Source organism: Poecilia latipinna, unplaced genomic scaffold (assembly GCF_001443285.1).
Source record: "Poecilia latipinna isolate Pla-1442-1.1 unplaced genomic scaffold, P_latipinna-1.0 Scaffold83, whole genome shotgun sequence".
NCBI classification, from domain to species: Eukaryota; Metazoa; Chordata; class Actinopteri; order Cyprinodontiformes; family Poeciliidae; genus Poecilia; species Poecilia latipinna.
The window spans coordinates 515,647-538,513 of record NW_015112699.1 but is presented as its reverse complement, the minus strand read 5'-3'; the positions used below and the strand labels follow the sequence as shown (position 1 = coordinate 538,513).

The window sequence follows — 22,867 nt, the reverse complement described above, 5'->3', positions numbered from 1 at the left end:
CTGAAAGAAGCAGAAAAAAGGGACCGAGGGACTGACAAAGGGGGGGTGAGGAAACACAGACGCTGTTTTGACTTTGCCTCAATCAGTATTCCGCTTAAGGAGGTCGCCAACACAGAAATTGGCTCAGTTGTATGTTAACCTTTTGTTTTGCAGATCATTTAAAATAGGACTAATTTATACTTGTTTTGTTTTTTTTTGTTTTACATTATTTTAATGTTTACTTAAAAGTGTAAAGATCTTCTACATAAAAAACACCCAGTAGGTTCATTTGAGCAAGCCACAGACATCCGTTTTAGCAGTTACAGAAATTGCAAGCTCTGTCTACGATGGCAAGATAATCAAACATTAACAAGGCATGCTGCAAACAGCGGAATTATTTTTACAGGACATTACATGATCAATACGCTGAAAATTAGTTTCAAAAAATACCCGCAGTGCTCACAGTTGTGCTCTGAGTAGCACTGGACAATTACTGTAGCTGTAATGAAATCTAAATAATAGTTCAAACAGCACATAGAAGAAAACATTAAAGTATAATTTTGTGTGCACAAAATGCTAAATTCAATATTTCTTTTTTAATTCAAAACACTTTATTGATCCCAAAGGGAAATTAAATAAAATTAACGATTATCATCTTGTTGTCAAATATGAGCACATAAGCAGTTTGTCAGCAATAAGCCAATAATCGTTTAAAAAATGTGATTGTACTCCAACAGTCAAACTTTACAAAACATAGCGAGGCATCAAGTTTGACTATGACAAAGATCCTCAATAGTTGCCTTGATGACCTAAGTGGATAGGTTCTCCTATAAAAGTTCTCAAAGTTACAACAGGTACCATATTTTTACTGACCACTGCAAACAATCCAAACTGAGAAGGAAGTTATCGCTTTTGTTCTGGTTGTGAGAAGCAAAAAACACAGATGCTAAAGAATATGATAACAATCTGCTTTGCTCTTTACACAGAGATGGCTGCTTACTTATACAAAGCCAATAAGGAAATAAGTCCAACACTGACTGCGTGAAACATTTCTTTATTATTTGAGAATGTACATGTACTTGAGAAATTTGTCTCTTTCAACTTTTTCACAGCTAAAGCATTAGCTTAACCCAAAATCTAAGTAAGAATCACAAATGCCTTCCAGTGCTTTATTGTGTATATTCTCATATTATTACTTGCAGCTATAAATATGCCCCAACATGCAGGATAAACATTCTGGAAGTAAGTATTTTATCTTTCAACTCATCTGCCAGGTTGTTATAGCAACACAAGAAAATAAAATACAGGTTTTTTTTTATTGTTGGAAATGACTGGGGAAAACTGTTTGAAGACAGAGATGATTTTTTAAAAAAAGTTTTATTTTATCAGCAGAAGAGAGGAAACACTTTACACTCACAATGATGTCAGGATCTAATCAGTAGATGGCAGTGGTTTTTAATGGAAGGCTGTCTGGCAGAGTCAATGGACTGAACCTTTGCTAAATCCATGATGTTCCCAACACACAAGAGGGATGCCACAATACTTTAACCTCTTAACTTAGTTGAAGTAAAACAACACTGATGATAAAAAAAAAACAATGGTTAATTAGAGTAAGATTTTACAATAAATGAACATTTTCAAAAACAGTTTTGTGCTTTAAATAAATTGATGTTATACACACATTATTTTACATTAGAACCATTTTAGTATGTAGCACATACGAAGGGTATCACAGAACTTATATTTTGTAAGTTTACTCAGTGCAAGATAAACACTTTATCGATTGCTTTATGTTATACCTCAACTGGCAGATATTCATAGAACAGCTGAGACTGAAAGATATTTTAGTTTGTGTTGTTGCTTGCCCCTGAAAGCAAATGTCCTGACTTGATCATTTTGATCTAAATTACTAATTTTGTTAGTAATTCCCTTAGGCATTGTTTGATGGTTATTCCAAAGCAAAAGTATTATCTCGCAAAAACAGATAGAATATACTACAAATATGCTAAGACATTTTAAAAGAACCAACAAGCCCAGTTGCTACACAAAAACATAGAATGAAATCTCATACGATCATATAGTTGCAAAGATTTGATTTGACCATGCTTCACACGGAAATTCCACACATAAATGCTCTGATGTTTTGATCTTTTCCTCCACACAAAGAATTACTGAGATAATTTAACTTTGAGTTAAGTTTATGTTTTCAGAAGCTTAACTCAAAGTTTTAACATATATAATTTATGTTCTTTTTTTAATATAGTCTGTTTTTCTTTTTTATTTCACAAGATTTAAATGCAGCATGTCTCATAGCCCAATCTTGTAAACCAATAATTTTCTAACTTCCCCAAAACCCATTATAAGAAAGATGAACTTACTGTCTCTGCACAACCAAGGAAACCTTTAGCCTACCCAGGAACAAGATTACAATGGGAAAAAAATACAGAGGTGCGTCATTGTGTGGCAAGTTGTTGTTCTTGCACAAAGCAAACATATTAAAAAGTTGACAATGTTGTCTATTATAAGACACCTTCCCAGGTGGTGGCACCACGTACCTGGAAAAGACATAATACTGCCCCTTTAAAAGCAGTAGAACGTCAGGGTGTTCATTTAACATGTCATTCTACTTGGTGATGACCATCGACTTTTCCACTGAAGTGGCTACAGTGGTTCTTAACTCGTTTTGAAAAGAACTGGTTAGCTGAGAGCCAAGTCAGAGCCAAGTCATTTCCTCATAGATGTGTCATCCTGTAAATGTTTAGCCTTCCTCAGTTTCATTCTGTCTGTGAAGGATCATAGTACATAGGCATATTATGCATTCCAGTGCCTCCGCAAACAAATGATGACTAAGCATCTCAACCTGGACAGACTCACACAGAGAGTAAGTAGTTATTTGATAGTTTATTGAACAAATAATAATCATTGGCCCTCGGACACCGGCAGAAGATCTGACTCCGGTAACCGCCGTCAGAGGCGATGAGGATGAGGATTAAAGACGTCGTCCCTCCCAAGGCCCGGACACAGGAGGGACACCTCATTAGGTCTATTCTTCAAATGAACTCTGAAAAGATCACAAGGACACAAAGGCTTGTCTTTTGCAAACAGGGAGAAGCGTGTCAGACTTAGCTGTTCAGGCTAACTCCACAGAGAGCTTGCAAACCTTTAATATTTATTCTCTTCAGAGCATAGGCATGTGATCACAGTGATAATTCAACAGCAAAGGCAAGTACAGGAAATGCATTCAATATGGCAACTGCAAAGACAGGCATTTTGCACAAGATATTTCAGTTCTCTTATTTTTTTTCACAGCTGCAGAAGCGCCTACGCCTTGTCTGGAAACTTCTTTACGTTTCCAGACAAATACAGCAGTTTAAATACAGCAGATATAACAGTAAACAAATGGTTAAAAAAAGTATCAACATTTCCATCACACCTCATTTTTATTTGTATTACTGAAAGGGCCAGAATGTTAAATTGAAAGTATTTGGAAGAGACACAAAATTAGATTTTATTTTTTGCAAAAAGTTGTGAAAACACATTTATTTTAATGTTTACATAAACAAGAAACTATAGAATATTCTAATCAGTGAGAATTGTACCCCGGCATATTTGTATCTGCAACAATCAAATGATTTTGCAGACTAAAGTTATGTAAATCTTGAACTATGGTTGAGTGCCACATAAAATCATTGACAGTGCTGCAAAATGGCCCCCGCGCTGCAATTTGGACACGTGCAGACTACTTGTGCACATTCTCACATTACTCATAGCTTTAGATATGCCCCAACAAGTTCACAGGATATTCTGATAGTAAAGCTTTTGTCTTTGAACTCCAACAGTGTGGAAGCCCATCTGCCAGGTTGTTATAGCAACACAGAAAACACAAAAACAACCGACTCACTTTTTCAGCTAAGTCTGTTGGAAATGACAGAAGAAAATTAAGTCAGTTTTTAGACAATAATGATAATAATAAAAAAAGCTTTATTGTACCAGCTGAAAACAAAATTACACAAACTCCTCTATAATATCCTGACATTTGATGTCAGGATCTAATAAGTGCAGATGACTCAGTGCTTAATTATGTAAGGCTGATGGAGCGAGGTAAGGGTCTGACAAAGTGGGGAAAGGAAACATTTGTTGAATCTGTTCGACTTGGAGCTATTGACAACATAAAAAGGTGATGACAAAATATTTCAACCTTTTAATTTAGTCGATGTAAAAGAACACTGATGAAAACAAAACTGTTTTAATTAACTTAGATTTCACGCAAAAAAAATCTTTTTCTTTTATCAGTTTCATGCTTTTTGTTTCATAAAAAAAACATGTTGGTATATAAAAGAGCATTGCATGGTTTGTAGGTTTACTCAGTGCAAAATAAACATTATCAAGGCGCAGCACAGCAAACAGTAAAATGAAAAACTTAAATTGCAGAACCTCACATGATTTGTACATGTGCCAAAAATTAACAATAATAAAACAAATTCACACAGCATGAAGTTGTGCTGAGTAACGTTACTGAATATATGTTAGATAGAGTCCAAACATAAAATAAAAATTACAAATAAAACCAAAAAAGAAACCCTTAAATATGATCCACTATGGTTAAATGAAAATGCATAAATTTAACAAGTCATAAGTCGAGGTTAAAATATAATACAACAAACATCCAACATGTTCATCCTCTATACAACGAGGGTACAATGATGAAAAAATTTCCAGATTTTTTTTCATTAAAAATCTGGAAATTCTAAGATTTTTGATGAAAGGTTATGCAAGTTTAGCACCAAAATGAGCCTGAAATCAACTGCACAAACTACCTGCTGCTGGATTAACAACCATAATCCTGTCCAAATCAAGGAGACGACAGTTGCTTTGGTTGGAGCTGTAAAAAAAAAAGAAAAAAAAGCTAAGCTGCACCTCAGCCACATGCATTTTGAACCCATCAGGTTCCTTCTATAATTTTTGCACTCTTCTCAGCAGGTGAAGATAATTTAATCTGGTTGTTTCCCTGGTACAGAGCTGGTTTTACTGCATAGGCTACATATTTTCAACAGGATTAAGAATGTGGCTTTGTGAAAGTCACATTAAAAGGTTAATCTTAGCTTGCTTTATCCATTTCCAAACCATCTTTTAGTCAGGGCTTGAATTAAAAAAAACTCTGTGCTTGTGATAAGAATGAAATCATAACATATTGTTGCACATTCTTTAAAAATGGTATTTGAAAAGTGCAAACAATTGCTTTTAACAGCACAACAAGCAAGCAAACTTCAAGTAAGAATGTTATAATGTATGTGAACAAAACACATATACAAAAAAGGTATACCCTTTTTTTTGGTATACCTATGCCATAAACTGTGCCCTCACGGAAACTCAAAAAGCCACATTCATTAATTGACATTTAAATCAATTAATTAGCAAAAAATGTAGCATAGTCCATACGATAAGCTAAAGGAAGAAGTTACCCAGAGCTGGATAAAGATCATGCTGTAGTTTTTCCTGATTCTTTAAATGTTCTGGATTCTCTGTGGGTGCAGCAAGAAAATATCTGGTTGATCCAGTAGTTTTGTTTGGTCTAGAGAAACTGGTGGTCCGAGAGAGGTTGTTGCAGATGAGTGAAAGAGGCTACATGTCCCAAATGGTGCTTTAACGTGTTCAGAAAATTGGGCTGGAGAATTATAGATACTAAAGTTTCTGGTAAAGTTTCAAGGTGCACAAAAAGGGATGAAAATCTGGTGAGGCGAAAACTCCACCAACACTAGAAATGTTGAGAAAACTTTATTAGCAGGTTCAGACAATTCAGCTTGTACCGTCGTGATAGGTAAACTTGTTTCCTCAGTATTTCAAGTGTTGCAGGAGCTTCAACTTAGAGCCCTCTACCACTTTACAATCTTCACAAAATATTTTCATAAAAGCTAACATTTCAACACTAATAGACGGTGTTTGACTTTTGGGAGATGAAAAAAAGTACTGTGCTTTTAGTTGCAGCAGTGTGCAACACCTTTTTATACCAGCAAACATGACAACATGCATCTGATAAACCAGACTTGTGTCAAATGGGCAGCAAGGCGGCACAAAAAGTCAAAGTACCACTTTAACACAGTAGTTATGGCAACTTGAAATACAGATGGGTCAATCGAAAAGAAAAACTGATCCCAGAGAAGACTTTGAACGTCCATCATTTCCTGAAGTAAGTTTGCTACATTTCCGTAGTAAGCTTGTGAATGTGGAGCTTTATTAAGGTTAAGAAACACAGTTAAACCCTTAGTGCAACCGGAAAAGGAAGTTTGTTTCTACAGTGGTAATAATTTGGAAATCTCAAAGGCAGAAGACAAATTCAGCATTTCTAAAAGCACAGAGCCAAGCACGTACAAACAGGCCCTGAACATGCACCACCAATAAAAGCACTCAGTTCTAAAATGAACTAACGTTTCACCAAGCACAAAATCTTACAGTTAAGCCATCCAACATTCAATTATGCAAAAGTCAGATTTCTTTTGGACTGGTGGGAGGAGGTTAATAGATAGTTCTTGGGATAGTACACGATCCACTTCTTGTCACAAAAACGGCGCCGAGGATGATGATCACAATTCCCAGAGTCAGAAATACTCCCAGCAGGGCTGCCATGATGGTATAATTATCTGTGGGAGATGACAATTTCTGTTACATTCTCATTCTTTCTTGCAAAAGAATAGTGTCTTTTGTTTATGATAAGCTACACATCCCAAAATAAGGATTACAACAAAGAGTACATGAAGCCCCAGCAGTGGTCTCCGGTTGACCACCTATTAGACAACAGTAGCATGGAGGGTTATTGACAAACAGTACAACAGAAGGAAAAGATAATGTAGGATTGCTAGAGAGATGTGATTACCTTTAGGTCTGTTGAGGTGGAAATACTTGGTTGTTTTATTCACAACATTAGAGGCTACACATTTCCAGACTCCTGGAGTCCTGAAATCCAAAGTTAAAATTGGCCCAGTCGCATTTTGGTCCCAGGTCCACTTTAGCGTATCGTTCGCAAAGTGCCACTCGTAACGTGGAGTAGGGTTTCCTGTAGCCGTGCAGTTCAAAGATATTTTTGTGCCAGTAACATTTTCCAGGGTCTCATTTTTAGGCTCAGTAAGGATTGGTGGATCTGATGATGAGCATTAAATTATGTAAAGAGAAGGAAAAAGAGGAATTAAAAATACAGACAGACTGACATTTAGCTGCAAAAATGACTCCTTTTGATGAATAGACAAACTTACAGTAAACTGTTAATTCATACAACTCTGATCGCATCGGCTGAGGACGTTGTTTTGCTGGTAAGTCTAGCTTTGCTTCACACCAGATCTTCTTTCTGTTATCCTCTGCAACAATGTCTACTGTTGCTTCAACAGACCTATTGACTGGATGTCGACCGGTACCTTCAAACTTCTGCTCATGGAACATTTTATCTCCTTTGTACCAGGATATGATAAGTCTGTTTACTGGTGCAACATCAAAAACTAAGCACTTTAAGAGATGATATTTATCATCTGCCATCAGAGGGCTCGGAGGCTTTGGCATAGATACCTTCGCTGGCATTTCTACAGCAAAAAGTGATACAGGAAAAAAGTTAATTAGGACATAAACAGTATTTTTTATCAATCTATATTAATATGAAAAGTATCCACAGCATATTTGGTTATTTCAAAATTGTATAAAATTTATATTTTTTATCAAAATTCTACATGCAAATACCCCATTATGAACATGTGAGTTTGTAAGTTTCTATTTATTAAAAATAGAAACCAAGAAATCACATTTATGCAAGCATTTACAGATTTTGCTTAATATGTTGACCCAGCTTTGACAACTGCGGCCTCAAGCCGAGTTGAATATAAGGCCACAAGCTTAGCTCACCCATCTTTAGGCAGTTTCACCCATTCTTCCTTGAAAGGTTTCCAGTTCAATCAAGTTTGATGAGAGACGTCTGTCTGGCATTTACAGATTTTTCCGGAGATGTTCTATCAGATTCAAGTCTGGACTCTGGCTTGGCCACTCCAGGACATTTACAGAGATGTTCTGAAGTCACTGTGAGATCTTTACAGTGTGCTTCACCTGAGTCTGAAGTCCAGATGACTCTGGAGCTGGTTTTCATCAAGTATGTCTCTGTGGATTGCTCAATTCATTTTTCTCTTTATTCTGACTAGTCTGCCAGTTCCTTTTGCTGCAAAACATCCCCACAGCATGATGCTGACACCAATATTCTTCATTCCAGGCATCATGTTTCCTCCAAACATGATGCCTGGTATTCACAGCAAAACGTTCAAACTTGTTCTCATCAGACCACAGAATTTGGTTCTTTATGGGTCTTAAAATCCTTCAAGGGCCTGTGGGTAAACTCCTGTCATGTGCCTTTTATTGAGGAGTGGTTTTCCTCTGGACACCCTGGTTACCTTCCTGACTAAAGCCCTTCTCTGATGATCTCTCAGTTTAGATGGCCGACTAGCTCAAGAAGAATCCTGATGGTTCCAAACGTCTTCCATTTATGAACGATGGAGGACATTGAGATTAAGACCATTAGAACCTTCAAAACAGCACACACCGCTATGCATCCTTCCCCAGACTTCTACTTCAAGACAATCGTATTTCAGAGGTCTACATACAATTTCTTTGATACAATTATTGGTGTTTTTGATCTTACCTGCAGTGTCCACTGTAGGACTTTATATAGACAGGTGGTGTGCCTTTTCAGTCAACTGAATTTACTACAGGTGGTTTCTACATTTAAGTTGTAGAAACATCTCAAGGACGATCAGGATGATCATGAATTTAAATTTTCATGGTGAAGGCTTATGTAAATGTGATTTTTTTTTTTCTTCCATTTTTAATAAATTTAGAAAACACTCAGCCTTTTTTTCTACATTGTCATGATGGGATAAGAGATTAATTCATATTCATACAACTTGTAAAGATTGCAAATGAATACTTCCCAGATTCATTGTGTGTGTGTGTGTGTATATATATATATATATATATATATAGGTATGTGTGTGTGTGTGTGTGAGCATCTTACATAAGACTGTCACATTTATTAATCAACTTACTTACTGTAAGTAACCCTCCCGACCCCACTAAGGAACAAGGGTGTAAAGAAAATGGATGGATGGATGGATGGATGGATGGATGGATGGATGGATGGATGGATGGATGGATGGATGGATGGATGGATGGATGGATGGATGGATGGACGAACTTACTGTAAATAGTAAATGGTAGCTTTTGAATATCCTGTGAACCATTAGAGAACGCAGTATAACATTTTGGTTCAGTTTCCCAGTCGTCAACATTGTCAAGGTTCACATCTAAAGTGGTGAGTCCCTCTTTTAGGCCAGTTCCTCCAAATGAAGACTCCCAGCCAATCCCATCCACACTGCTGCATGATGTATTGCAGTTGGCTACCGTAGAACCTCCAAATTCCAAATATACCATCGGGGGAGTGAACTTAATTCCACAGCCATGTGCACGCTTTCCTAGATGGACACAGTTGACATAAATTAAGTAAAAGTTTTTACTGCACAAACAGCCATTTAAAACGGCCCTGCTAAAGATTTATTGGATTAGTACTGATAAACCTATAATTTAAATAATCTTCAACTAATTCAATAATTAATTAATCAATCGTTAACTGGAGTATACATATTCAAAACCAGGCCATTTGCTGAAATAACACAACACTCAGAGAAGTAATTAAGACAAAACAGTACAAATGATTATTAGGACACCTGCAGGATTCTTGTCGTTAGTTTGGGAACTTACCCATTCTGCAAGACTGATTAGTAACTTTGGACACCTGAGCAACTGCTAAAGCCAGTTATTAAACCATGACTGCAAACTAACTCATCTCTGCTCTCCACCACAGGTAGGCTGCAGCCTTTTGCTTGCAGATTTCAACATACATTATCCTCCCATTGATGCCAGTCTGTAACTATGTTCTATTCAGAACTCCTCAAATGGAAATTTTATAGGTTCCCCTAATATTAAAATGAGTTAATAAACTCCTATTGATCACATTTTGCTATGTAATTATTAACAGGCAAATTAAAAAATTATAATCAGAATAGCCCTATGCAGTATAGATGTTAAGTCAAGTAGAATAAGCTAAACGTTTTACAGGTAAATGTCAGAAGTATTTTTTTTTAGCTGCAGATTCGTCCTTTGCTACAAATGATCAAGCATACACTAAAGCAAGAAAATTATTTTCTTATTTTAAAAAAGAAATTGAATTGAACTGCTACTACTGCATAAAATAAAGTCTAAGTGGTTAAATGATAAATCTAAAGAATGTGCCAGTTTTAATCCAATTTATCAATTAATCAGAATAAACAATAGAGTAATCTATTATTAAAATAATTGTTAGCTGCAGCCTTACAGCTAAATCAATGAAGCAGTGATAACAATTACCAATAATAATTCTTATTATCATTATGAAATACATGAAATAAATACATGGACTTACAACAACAGTCATTGTGATTATACAGTGGAAAACATAAATAAAGAAAACATCAAGATTTCTCTCATCAAATATTTAGAATTAAATACTGAGCTTCAAAAAGACCTGGAAAGAGCAGGTACAGTTTTAAAATAAGAAGCCTTCCACAATATTGCTCCAATATGCACAGTTGGAGCAAAAGACTCCACTGCTGAAGGAAAAAGAAAAATTGAAGCTTTTTATAAAATTGGAAGAAAAATGATTCTGCATATCACCACAAAATAAAACAACCTGAGGTTTGCAGGTTGCAACATCATCCTTTGGGTATGGCTGTCTTAGAGAATGTGGTAACCTCACAGGGAAACTCCGAAAAACCGTTAGCATAGGAAAAAAAGAAGTCTGTAAATGTTTCTGCCTTTTTTGGGTCAGTCCTAATATAACAAGATCTGATATAAAAATATTTTAATGAAGCAAATAAATTCTTGTCTATATGAATGCTGCATCACTACAGGTTTCATTGGCTATGGCATGTTCTTGAATCATAGAACCATCCACAACATGGCAGCATGAGAGCAACATGTTTTCACCTTAATTATATGATTTTCTATAAAAACCAAAGGAAAACTCAACCCAGCATGCTTTACAGCAACATAGTGATCAAATATCCAGTATCCTTAAGTGTTTGTGTTGCTGAAATATTATTTTAAGCAACATTTCACTTTTCAAACTGCATCACTTGATTTTCTCAGGTTTTCTATAGTGCTTTGAAAAAGAAGTTCTGGCAAACAAGGGTAATTTTAATTTCTCCCAATGCTCATATTATTTACCTAACACATCCATGTTTCTTTAAAAGGCAACACACTTTCTCAGCAATGTGTAAATTAAAAATAACTAAAGACAGCTGTTGAAGGTATGCAATAAATGACAATGGTTCATGACATGCCTTACACAAGTTTTTACCACTTTATTTGCGCTGCAAGTTTACGTACCTATACATTTTCCATACGTTTTGTCTCTTCTATAAGCTACTGGATGGCTTATGAAATCAGTAGTCATTAAAATATGATTCCAGTTCAGAAGTAATAAAGAGTAACCTCAGAGTATTCCTTAGAAAGAGGGCGTCGGCTGAGAAATGAAAACCGACGCGCTAATATGACAATATCGGTGGTAAACTACTGTATCAGCAGAAGCAGTCAAGAAAAGCAGCAATGAAAGTTTAGTTACCTGCGTAGATCATAAAGGCGAAGAACAGAAACAACCGCATCGTGGTTTTCGGCACTGCTGGGCGTTCAGAGCGAAGGGAAGTACGGTTATGGTGACACAAACTTCTCCCTAGATCCGCAGAGATTACGCTACAGTATGGCGCTTCTGCTCCGTCTCAGAACACTGGGAATCATTGAAAGCAAAAGCAAATGTGGTGCGTTTACGTGCATTTCGTAAAGCTCCCTTTCGTGAGTCAGAGCTCACAACATGTTGCAGCAGGTAAGCGTAAGTCCCACGCCCTTTGCTTCTCAGTGGTATCAAGAAGTAGTAAGTACATTTTAATAAAACGAGCCTTTCGTGACATTAATTTACGGTAATTTAATGTTTTGGAGTGATTTTTTTTTTCACAACAGCTGACGGTGTTCTGTTCATGAAAAACAGAACACCGTCCGAGGAACAGCATCTGCGGTTGCTTTAACGATCCAAAGATAGTTCCTCCTAAGTGTTGAAAGGTCAAAACTGTTTTGTTTTTTATCAGACGCACGTTTTCGTTTCACCTGTGTTGCTCTAGTTTTCTTTCAAGTACAGAAGTAAACATAAATAAAAAGCATATTGAATCACTTAGCATGTTTGATTAAAAGAAATGATTGTGGCTAATAGAGAAACCCCCAAGTACATTAAACTAAAGTACTTTTCTATTGTCTAAATTTATTTTAGACAACGTGTTATGAAAATGCATAAGTTTAATAGTTAAAAAAAACGATTTACACAAATGTAAATATTTACAGCAGTATTCACAAATGTATACAGTGTGTTGTTCTTTCACATATCACAATCGAGGCTGCTAAAGTTCCAACATTATCTGCAACGTTTATACATGCAGTCCAATTTTAAAGCCAACGTTAAACTGTTCTTCATAAATAAATAGAAAGTTTTTCATTTACATAAAAATATTTTCCTGAATTTACATGTAAAAGCTACAAATGGCTGCAGTCACTCATAGAAAAAAAAAACAAAAAACACATTAAAGTGTTGAACAAGAGAATTTGTTCATTAGGCTTGAGCCTAGCACAGTATGGCACCACTCACAAAGGGCTGACACAGTTGGAGGATGCAGATTGTATGCAAAACACAAAAGTGCAGGGAAGTTTTCCGAATATACCTCAACCTTCACTGAGTTATTGAGACCAGTTAAAAATAAATGGATATAACTTCTTAGTGACAAATTAAGTTTTACGTTGATTTTAAATGCTCAAATTTTGCCTGGTTTCTTAATGAACTGAGTAAACACTGAAGAAAGGTCGAAGACACACAAAACCAAAGCAAAAACAATAATCATAACGCGCTCCTTTCTTATGAAAAATACATCTCTTTCATCTCAGTCAATTTTTCCCTTCTCACCCCATTCTTCATTTTGCCTGATCCAGTAAAACAAATGAAGATCTGACTATTTTTTCCTTCATCATAAAAGCATGAAACTTCTTTAAGAATAAAATGTGGAGAAGCAGATGCGACAATAATATGAGCAGCAGAAGCTATTCTCAACCGCTCCAAGTGTGAATCTGAATTCAGACCGAGAGGATATCCTTCATGTGCCGTTGAAAGGAGTGCTGCTAAGACAGCTTGGTGACTGGTAGCTGGATGTCCCAGCCGTTGTGAGCCACATTCCCGTTGTGAATGCTGAGTTTAGGGTTTTTAAGGCTGTAGCGACGCATTTTGGTGTTCTTGTAGTAGATTGAGTAGATGAAGATGAAAATGATGGAGATAGCCACAACTGTGAGAGCCACAAATCCAGCTAGGAGGGGCAGGTAGTCCTCTGAAAGCAGAAAAATAACATGTTAATGCAAAAGAAACAAAACAACACTAAAATTCAAGACTTCTTGTTGGTTAAGAGGTTTAAAATTTATTTTTTGTGTGTGTGAAAATGCATAAACCTTTTTTTTTTATTTTTTCAGCACCCAAAGAAAAACAAAAATCTACATTTACTGATTATTCAAAATAATAATAAGCTGTTTTTGCCATTCGAAGCAGATGTTCTAGGTAAGGTTTTTGTTCTGAACACATAACTACATCTGTGCAGAATTTATTGTCCGTTACTGGTCAGCACAATTTGCCTATTAAGTTTATCTTTATATATTTCAGTTTTTCTTTTTTAGATTTTGATTGTACAAGCCTTTAATGACTGTAATCTGATGGGAACTGAGCAGACAGAAAACGGTGAAAAACTTGGAGAAACGGTCCTTGGATCGAGAATCAAACTGCAGACACCTGAAGACCAGTGGCCTCCGTACAGTATAGGAGACATTTACAGTAAATGCTCTCAGTTTCATCATCTTGGACAGATGACGAGTTGGACCTCTGCACAAAATCTTCTCTAGAACATCCCAAAGTCTGGACACAGCATTGACCAATCCATGTGTAGAAGCAATGTCTTTTGAGTCCAATCTGAGACCCATGAATCCTGGCATTGCCGTAATCAGGTAACTGATTCACCTCATTCTTTCAGCAAATAATGTAACTGAACCTGGACCTGACAAAAAGCAGCAACCCTCTGGTCCAGCTTGTCACGTTTACAACTTCTTTTCTTAGGCTTTTGGTAAGAAGTGAAGACTAAAGAGACACAGTCTCTTTAGAACCTGCTGCTACTGTTCTGCTAAATAAAATTAAACCACAAACCATGATTATGATTTGATTTCATCAAACATTCAAGTCATAACCGACTAGCATCTCTTCCAAGACCACATAATGTGGCAGGGAGGGATTTTTTTTTTTCTTTTGGACAGGTGGTGTGATATGACTGGTGACATAGAAGCATACTATGACGTTTAAAAACACTTTTGAACCGGGGTCTTCAAATCCAGGCTTCGAGGGCCGATTTCTGGAAGTTTCTAGATGTGTCTCTGGTCCCAAAACACCTGAATAAAATGGCTGAATAACCTTTTCAGTTTGCAGTCAAGTTATCCAGAGTCCTGTTGATGAACTCTGTATTTGAGTCAGGTGTGTTGAAGCAGAGTCGCATCTAAAGGTTGCAGGGCGCCAGCCCTCGAGCCCTAGAATTGAAAACCCCTGCTCCAGGAGACAGGATGAATATAATTAGGTCTATCATCATCAGCAGCAACATGAAGGCTGTGACATTAACAAACTAATGCACTAAACATTACCATCGTCGCATCAAACATTAACCTGTCCTGTTCTGACACAGCATGCGTTTGGTTTATGGATGGACCCTACTTACTTTGTTCCTAAAAAACATTTTTCACATTCATGTTTTGCAAGTGAAATTACTTTTCTTCATAAGCTTTCAAAGAAAACGTCTGACAGTTGTGCTGAAGATTCATTTAAAGCAAACCACTATGAATCAAACAACAGGACCCGTACAGTAAGTGTACGAAATATAAAATTCCTCAATTTTATGTTTTTTTTTTTTTCTGAACCTGCAGAGCTTTAAAATTATCGCAGCAAATCTCTTTTCCAAAAATGTGTTTTCTCCAACAGGATTTTAGTTACCTGTTAAAATGACTTTAACCTCATGCTTGACAATGGCAAGACTGTTATTAGCAGTGCAGATGTATGTGCCTTCTTCATTTACAGTGAGCATGCCATTTGACCCAAGAAACGCCGTGGCTGTGTAATTCCATGTGACCGTTGGGGCCGGGTTGCCGTCAGCCTCACAAACAAGCTCCTCTTTATAACCACTGATCACTGGGACCAATTCAGGAAGCTTTGTAGTGTTAATCCTGGGTTTATCTGTTGAGACACAGAGGAGAGAAAATGTGAGATAATGACATTTATTCCGATAATTTGACTTATAATTAGTATTTTGTCCAATAATTGAAGTGACACAATCTCCATCAGTAGAGCCTTTAAACACTGACTGTAATGAAGTAAATGTAGTTCTCACAGTGGACGCTGAGTGTGAATGGATCAGATGTCATAAGAGGAGGAGGCTGAGGACCTTCGGGTCCCAGGTTCAGTTCAGCTTCACATTTGACCTGGAGTCCATGGAGAGTCCTGTTCAGAGTGATGTTCCTGGTGCAAACCACCGTTACAGGAAATTTATCCTCAGGAAAGCTGCATTCCGACTTATTGATGATTCTCACTGAATCTGAGGAATAAAACGATAAGAAAAACACTTAAGTCCACAGTGCTATAAAAAAAGTTCTGCTTTTGTTTTTTTTCTTTTTCTGTTACACTTAAATGTTTCAGGTCACCAAACAATTCATCAGAGATCAAAAATAACCTAAACAAATACAATCAGCGGTTTTGAGATGTGGATATAATTTTTAAGGGGGGAAAAAAAGCGATTCAAACGAACCTGGGAGTAATGGCCTCCCTGAGTAAATCATGAATGAACTGTGATTACCCATACTTTTAATTCAGTTTCACTCTCCGTGGCTAAGATTAATCACCGTCTCTTCTTTAGGATCAAGAAATCACTTAAATAGAATGCATCTGATCACATGGACAAGATCTCTAAAAGCAGCTACTCCATCATGGGGAAAAAAAAAATTATTTTGCATTCCCTCGAATAACCTTTGCGGTTCCTCACAATAGGTTTCAATAGCATAACTGAATACTGCAAGTCTTTCCAACAGTCACCACCATACTTTCTGCTATAATATAAGGTTTTCTTAAAAGTTTTTTTTCATGTACGTTAATGTCTCATTTGTGAGATATCCGAAGTTGTGTATCTTTTTCTTTAGGGTAGAAATGCATCACAAACCTACAAAATACAAAAGCAAAACAGGTCAAACATGGGCTTTCCATCTCCCATCTAAGATATAAACAAACTTTACATCTGAAGGAACGATAGAAAAAATATGTTTGACTGACACAAGTTTAATTTTAAGTTGATGATTAATGATTTATCTATTTTTGGAACAACTCATGGTCTTTGGGGGCAAACTGGTATCTGCATATGCTGTGTTGGTGAAACCTTTTCCAAAGTAATGTGTAAAAAAAAAAAAAAACACTGCCACATGTCACAAATATTAGATGGTAGTTGTTGCCACCAAAAGTGGCACAACCAGTAATTGAGTTATTCACATAGGGCCAGTTTGGGATTTTAATTTTCTCTGTTGCTTGTATTTGCACAGGTTATTGCTGATATTATAGTTTGTTTGATGATTTAAAGCTTTTATTTGCCAGGCAGCAAATATTTTACACACCAGTTTAAGCATTTTGTTTGTAAAATGTGTAATACAACAGAGAAGAAAGCCGTGAGGACTCCTTGGTAAACGATAAGATGTACTTTGCTGAGATTGTTGACTTTTGTACCAATAAACAATAATAATAATAATAATAATAAAAGAATCCTGTACCAGGCTCAATAGTCTCATTCCCTCTTTGCCATAACCACCGTACTCTCAGGTGTTTTGCAGGCGCCACATCCACAATTTCACACTCCAGCGTCATGTTACTTCCCTCTTCCCTGGATGCTGAGTTGTTCACAGTTCCATTCACAGAGATATTTTCTGGTAGTTCTGCAGGTGAGATAAATGAAAACGATTAAAAGTCATATATATATATATGACTTTTATATATATGACAGGACAGAACACAAATGAGACCTACTTACTGTAAAGAATGTAGTGTAGAGTTTTATTACACCATCCAATTCCCCAAACCTGTGCACAACAAACAGGACTTGGGTCCCAGTCTTCATGTGTGTTTGGAGTCCAACTTATGTTTTCCGTATTTGTTCCATTTTTCTGTCTAATCAGCCAGTACACATTGTTATCAGATACATTGTTTTCGGCCTTGCAGACCGCAGACTGTCCGCTGCTTTGGTATTGCAACACCATCGTCTCTGGTTGTATTTCAATAGGGCATTCCTGCTTGGCACCTGTGGGAACAGGGAATGTTATTTCACTTCAGTGACCACAGTCATTGCGATAACAGTATTTCCATGTAGAGTGGCATAATGAAACGGTGTTGAAAAGCGAAGAGGGCCTTAATACAATGGTAGGTCTGGACGCAGCAGGAAAAAGCTCAGGAAGGATATTCCCCTCCCTTACATGGTGGATTCTGTGCCCTGCATTCTTAAGCTATTCTGTATTGATAAGTTCAATGCGTCATATTCAAACAATCCACTTTTCTCACACTATAATAGTTATCAAGCTTGATGTTATTGCTTAAAAAAACAATTATGACTTCGTACATTAAAGACGTTTTTTTTTTAAAAAAATGTATGTTTCTGATTTTCTACTTGTAGTATTTTGATCTACATCAAGTCTGAATATGAATATGTCCCATCATATTTATACTTCTAGCTCCCCGATAAACTTTTAAACGCGCAGGCAACATTAATTTAGCAACTGGCAACCAGACATTTTTACTCCGACACAAAAAGAAAACATGACGTCTTAAGTGCTCACATTAAGAGCCACGACTTACTGGAGCTTGTCCCGTTAGAAAGCGCCAACAGCTGTAAAATCAAAGGCACTAAGAGCAGGCGAGGGCAGCTGAAATTCTCCATTGGAATCCAACTAAAGAGGTAATTTCTCCAGCTTCCTCTACTCTTCTGCTCCTCTAGAGTTTCTCCTGCTTCACCTCAGCTGCACGGAAACAGCAAGAGGCGGACTGAATGGAAGTATGTGGACTTTCTTTCTTTCTTTTTTTTTTAAGCAACAAGCTAAGCTAAGCTACCGTGACAGGCTCCAAGCCGCTCCTCGTCGGGCGGAGAGGAAGACAGCCCCCCCAAAAAAACACTGGGCATAGAGACACGGCATGCCCACACACTCCCACCGAGACTATAAATGTAGCAGCTGAGCAGCAACAAGCTGCGCTGGTTGCTGCTAAACTACCAGTGGAAAGAAACAAGCGACAGAATAAAGCGTTGATGATTCAAAGTGACTAATCTGGAATATTTAAATGCCTTCCCTGGAAAATATTTCAAGAACTGCCACAATATTATATTATATTATATTATATTATATTATATTATATTATATTATATTATATTATATTATATTATATTATATTATGTATGCTGGACTAAACATATTAAATCAGACATTTAAAGACATTAGTGAGCAGACATGTAAATGCAAAAACATAAATATTACTATGTTTTCAAAATGCACTCTTTCTCAGCTGCCTAAAGATGTTTGATATGTTTGGTGTATTTTGTTATGAAATGGCACAATATATATAAAGCTGAATTAAAAAAAAAAAAACATTAGATTAGATTAGATTAGATTAGATTAGATTAAACAATTGAATCTACAAGACCAACTTGTTTTTGCCTTTGAATATGATGCTGATTATTTTAAAAACATTTATGAAATGCAGCCACAGCTACAAACAAATGTTTTAAATTAAAGCAAATTCATGTATTTGACTGGCCCAGTCAAAGTCCAGACCATGGACTCTATAGTAAGATTTAAAAACTGTAGTGTTCACATATTATTTGTGGTGACTGAATTGAAATGCAAACTTTTCAGTTTTATTTATAAAGAACTTTGCAGCACTTGAGTTGATCTGCGATACAAACTAAAGAAAGCCCTATAAATACACTGACGTTTGTGAAACAGCAAAAAAAGTATGAATATCTTAGTGATGCATAAGGTGAAAGCCATTATGTTCTTAAGGACATTAAGGAGATTTTTATGTGCGTTGTTAAGTCCTACAAATTGCAATATAAAACATTGTAACTAGCAAGTCATTATTTGACTGTTTAGATATATTCTGTGTGTTACATGCATCAGTCCCCTTCATTGTATTGGACCTACCTTTGACAGTGACTCTAACTGTTTTGGAGACATTTCCTTTCTCATTCCAAGCATGGCAAGTGTAGGAACCAATGTTGAATCCGTTGGCATTGTTGATGATTAGGCGAGATATTCCATCTTCTGTTCTCTCATTCACATTGTGAGTCCTGTAGTAAATCCAGGAGTAGTTGGGGCGTGGGTTACCTACAGAAGAGCACTTCAGTCCCAAAACCTCCCCAACCTCAACTTCTGAATCTTCAAGCTCCACTATATGTGATGGAGGGTCTACAGAAAAAAACAAATGACCATGTATAAGTTGTAGGAAAACAATCACACATCATGTGTATCTTACCAGAAACAAATTATGAAGTGCTTACAATGAACAACAATGTCCACTGTGAAGTTGAGAGTTGTCCGATTGTTTGAAACTCTGACGGAGTACTGGCCCGCATTGCTCCTTGTTAGGATGTGTGGAAGTTGAACCTCCTCTTCCTCTTTGTACCAGATCTCAGTAGGTTCTGGGAAGCCCTGACTGCACGTGAGGTTGTGTCGAGTGTGTTCTTGAACAGTATATGTATGTGGACACATCCACTCTGGTCCGTCTGTAATGAAAAACATAAAACTTTCTTTACACTAAGAACACACCACCTACAAAATGGTTAAAATGTTTGGAGAAGACATTTAAAATGCAAGAATTACACTCACAGAACACATTAAGTTGGACTCTTTTTTCAACCAAGGTAAGACCGTCTGCTTTGACCTCATATGTTCCCGAGTCATGTCTTCCCAGAGGATTCGTCAGGCTTCTGGGACGTCCATCTTTCAGCCACTCAATATTCGGAGCAGGGTTTCCTGTCACTTTACATTTCCCATCCAAAGATTCTCCCTCGTCTACCTCTACGGTGTGACATTCAATCTCAGGTCCAACTAGCATAGAACAATACAGACAATTTAACATGGGTCTAAGGATAGGGAAATGAAGTGGGTTTTGTTTTGTAAAAGGTCCTGTCACATCAGTGAAGTATTCTTATTGCATGCTGGTTGCTGTGTTTCAAGAATCCAGCATGTAAAGGTGAGTGAAACATCTGGATAGCATGGTGATTATATAATGTTTTTGTTGTGCATTGCTGCAGCATAAAATTAATTCAACACTGATTTTATTTTTATGTAAATTGGTTCGATTGTGCCGAGTCCAAAGAAAGACAAACGAAAATGTAAAATACAATTTACATTACTTACACTTCACTCCAATACTTAATTCACGTGAAGATGCATTAAATTGTGGACCTTCTGGCCCCAAGTCCATATGTGCTTCGCATCTGATAGTGGTTCGGTCATCCTGTCTTGTTGGTGTAAAACGAAAGATAGACGTCTGGTTTGTGGGTTTCTTTGTGCTATTTGTAAGATTCTCACTGTAGATGATCTGGTTTCCCTGGTACCACCTTACGGTGAGATTTTGAACAGGTGCAATGTTGAGGATGCTACATGTGAGGATATACTCTTCATTTTCTCTCATTTCTTCACTGGATTCAATGCTGGAGCTGATGCTAATGTTTTCTGGAAATGCTGGAAGAAAGGAAAAGGTTTATTTTATCAGGAGTTGTTAAAGTGTTAAATTGGTCTGTGCTCAATCTGCTAGACCTACTGTAGATAACAAGTCCAAGTCTGGTGCTACATTGATTCGTGCCGCTAGTGATGAAGCACATTGGATTATTGTCCCACTCTGCCACACTTTGAACTGTCAGCATCACATATCTCTCTTCCTTAAGACCTGTGCCTCCTTCTGAAGCTTCCCAGCCGAGTCCATCAAATTCCTCTGCTGATGTTGTGCATTTGACTGAGACTGGATCTCCATATTTCACGACAACACGAGGTGGGGTCAGCTCAATAGCACAGGAGGCATCTTCACCTGTTACATAAAAGTACAGTGACATGTTATCTATTGACATGATTCATCACAAACCGTCTCTGCAATTTAGATTTTTTAAATATTTTTTTCAATAGCATTTTTTTTTCAATTGTCCTGAATATTGAGTCCATGGGAATGCAAATAGGACAGGAAACATGAACTAAAGTTATATTTTAAAAGAAAGTTTTAAAAAAAATGCTTCACATGAGACAAAAGCCAAGTGTTTTCTAGAGTCCAAAAAGAATCCAAAGTGAACATGATAGCATTCTTGCCACCAACATTTTGTACTCTGAACAAAAACAATAAAAAAGGTTTTCAAACTCAGCGATTTTATTGGCAGTGAGGGGTATGAAAAAAAAATGAAGAAACAAGGTTTAGAAGATTGGCCGTCCCTAAAACAACTGTAATATTTTTGCTCCAACAGATCCAACAATGAAAGTGACATTATAAACTTAACTAAAGCAAAAGTGGATGTTTTACAAATTTACATCCACAGAAAAATCATTTCATTTTAGTTACATCTTTCTAACTCTCATGAGTTGGGATACATGTGTATTTTTCATAGGAGTAACACTTTCAGAGCTCTGCAGTTGGAGAGAGAAGAAAGAACAGTGTGGCCTCATGTCTGAGTAATTTTGACATTAATGCAGAAACCAAGCTTAAAATGAATCCAGTTGTTGGTAATCAAAATGTTGCAGAAACAGACTTATTAGTATTGATCATTGGTAGGTCAAGTTTAAAACTTGACCTAATTCCTAATGTTATTTATTGGTTTAGTTTAATTTTGTCAAACTTACTGCACAGAATGTGCTCTGATAGTTACAGAGGGTTTATTCAGCTATTGCTTTTAAATCTGAGCTTTAAGACTTGCTATTGTCCACATTTTCAACTATCTTAACTGTCAGAAACTAAACTTTTTTTTTTTTCAGCTGTATACAAGTCTCCTTATCTCATAATACACTGCTCTCTTTTAGATAAAGTTCTGCAGATTCCTCTGGTTACGTTCCACATTTTTAGCTCAAAGATAGTTCAGGTATTTGGCAAAGCAATAACCACCTGTGTTTTTCATACAAATTAAATGGATTTTGATACATTCATAGTAAATGATCTAAAACTGAATGTCCTAAAAAAAAGAAAAGATATCACATAGACTACATTTTAATTCATTCAACAACAACAACAACAACAACAAAATCAGTGAATGTAAAACTTACCTGGAATAAGAAGCAGCCCCACAAATAGTTGAACAAATAATATCCACTCAGTCATTGGTTTGGTTGTTTTTTTTTTTTTTTTCTTGCCTGGTATGAACAATGTGTCTTCTGTGGCTTGTTGCAGCTCTGCTCTGCTTCTCTTGTGGGGTAACTCACTTGGAGACCAGTGGTTTTACACATCAGAAGAGGGAGGGGGAAAAATACAGCCAGCTCTGATTCTCTTATGACACACACACACACACACACACAACAAACCCTTGGTTGTTTGTGTGCGAACAAGGACACAGACTCATCATTTTTAACAGTCAGGCACTTTAAATATGCTATTTTCAGTTTATACTTATCATTGTAGATGCAGTGGGATATTATTTGTCTCTTGTGGATGTCTGAC

The 22,867-nt window shown here is 36.7% G+C and overlaps 2 protein-coding genes across 2 annotated transcripts; both read right to left on the bottom strand.

Annotated features, from left to right (window-relative positions):
• Nucleotides 1-6,189: 6,189 nt before the first annotated feature.
• LOC106938660 (vascular cell adhesion protein 1) lies at nt 6,190-11,907 on the bottom strand. The gene is made up of 5 exons (XM_015020792.1): nt 11,663-11,907; nt 9,204-9,476; nt 7,227-7,547; nt 6,851-7,114; nt 6,190-6,617 (listed from the first exon to the last, which is right to left on the bottom strand). The coding sequence occupies exons 1-5, from the start codon at nt 11,700-11,702 to the stop codon at nt 6,493-6,495; spliced, it is 1,023 nt and encodes a 340-aa protein (XP_014876278.1). The 5' UTR covers nt 11,703-11,907; the 3' UTR covers nt 6,190-6,492.
• Nucleotides 11,908-12,366: 459 nt separating this feature from the next.
• On the bottom strand, nt 12,367-22,635 carry LOC106938650 (hemicentin-1). The gene is made up of 11 exons (XM_015020780.1): nt 22,477-22,635; nt 20,999-21,262; nt 20,593-20,919; nt 20,059-20,280; nt 19,731-19,955; nt 19,375-19,638; nt 17,220-17,486; nt 16,963-17,124; nt 15,543-15,746; nt 15,149-15,388; nt 12,367-13,457 (listed from the first exon to the last, which is right to left on the bottom strand). The coding sequence occupies exons 1-11, from the start codon at nt 22,529-22,531 to the stop codon at nt 13,255-13,257; spliced, it is 2,433 nt and encodes an 810-aa protein (XP_014876266.1). The 5' UTR covers nt 22,532-22,635; the 3' UTR covers nt 12,367-13,254.
• Between the last annotated feature and the right edge of the window lie 232 nt (nt 22,636-22,867).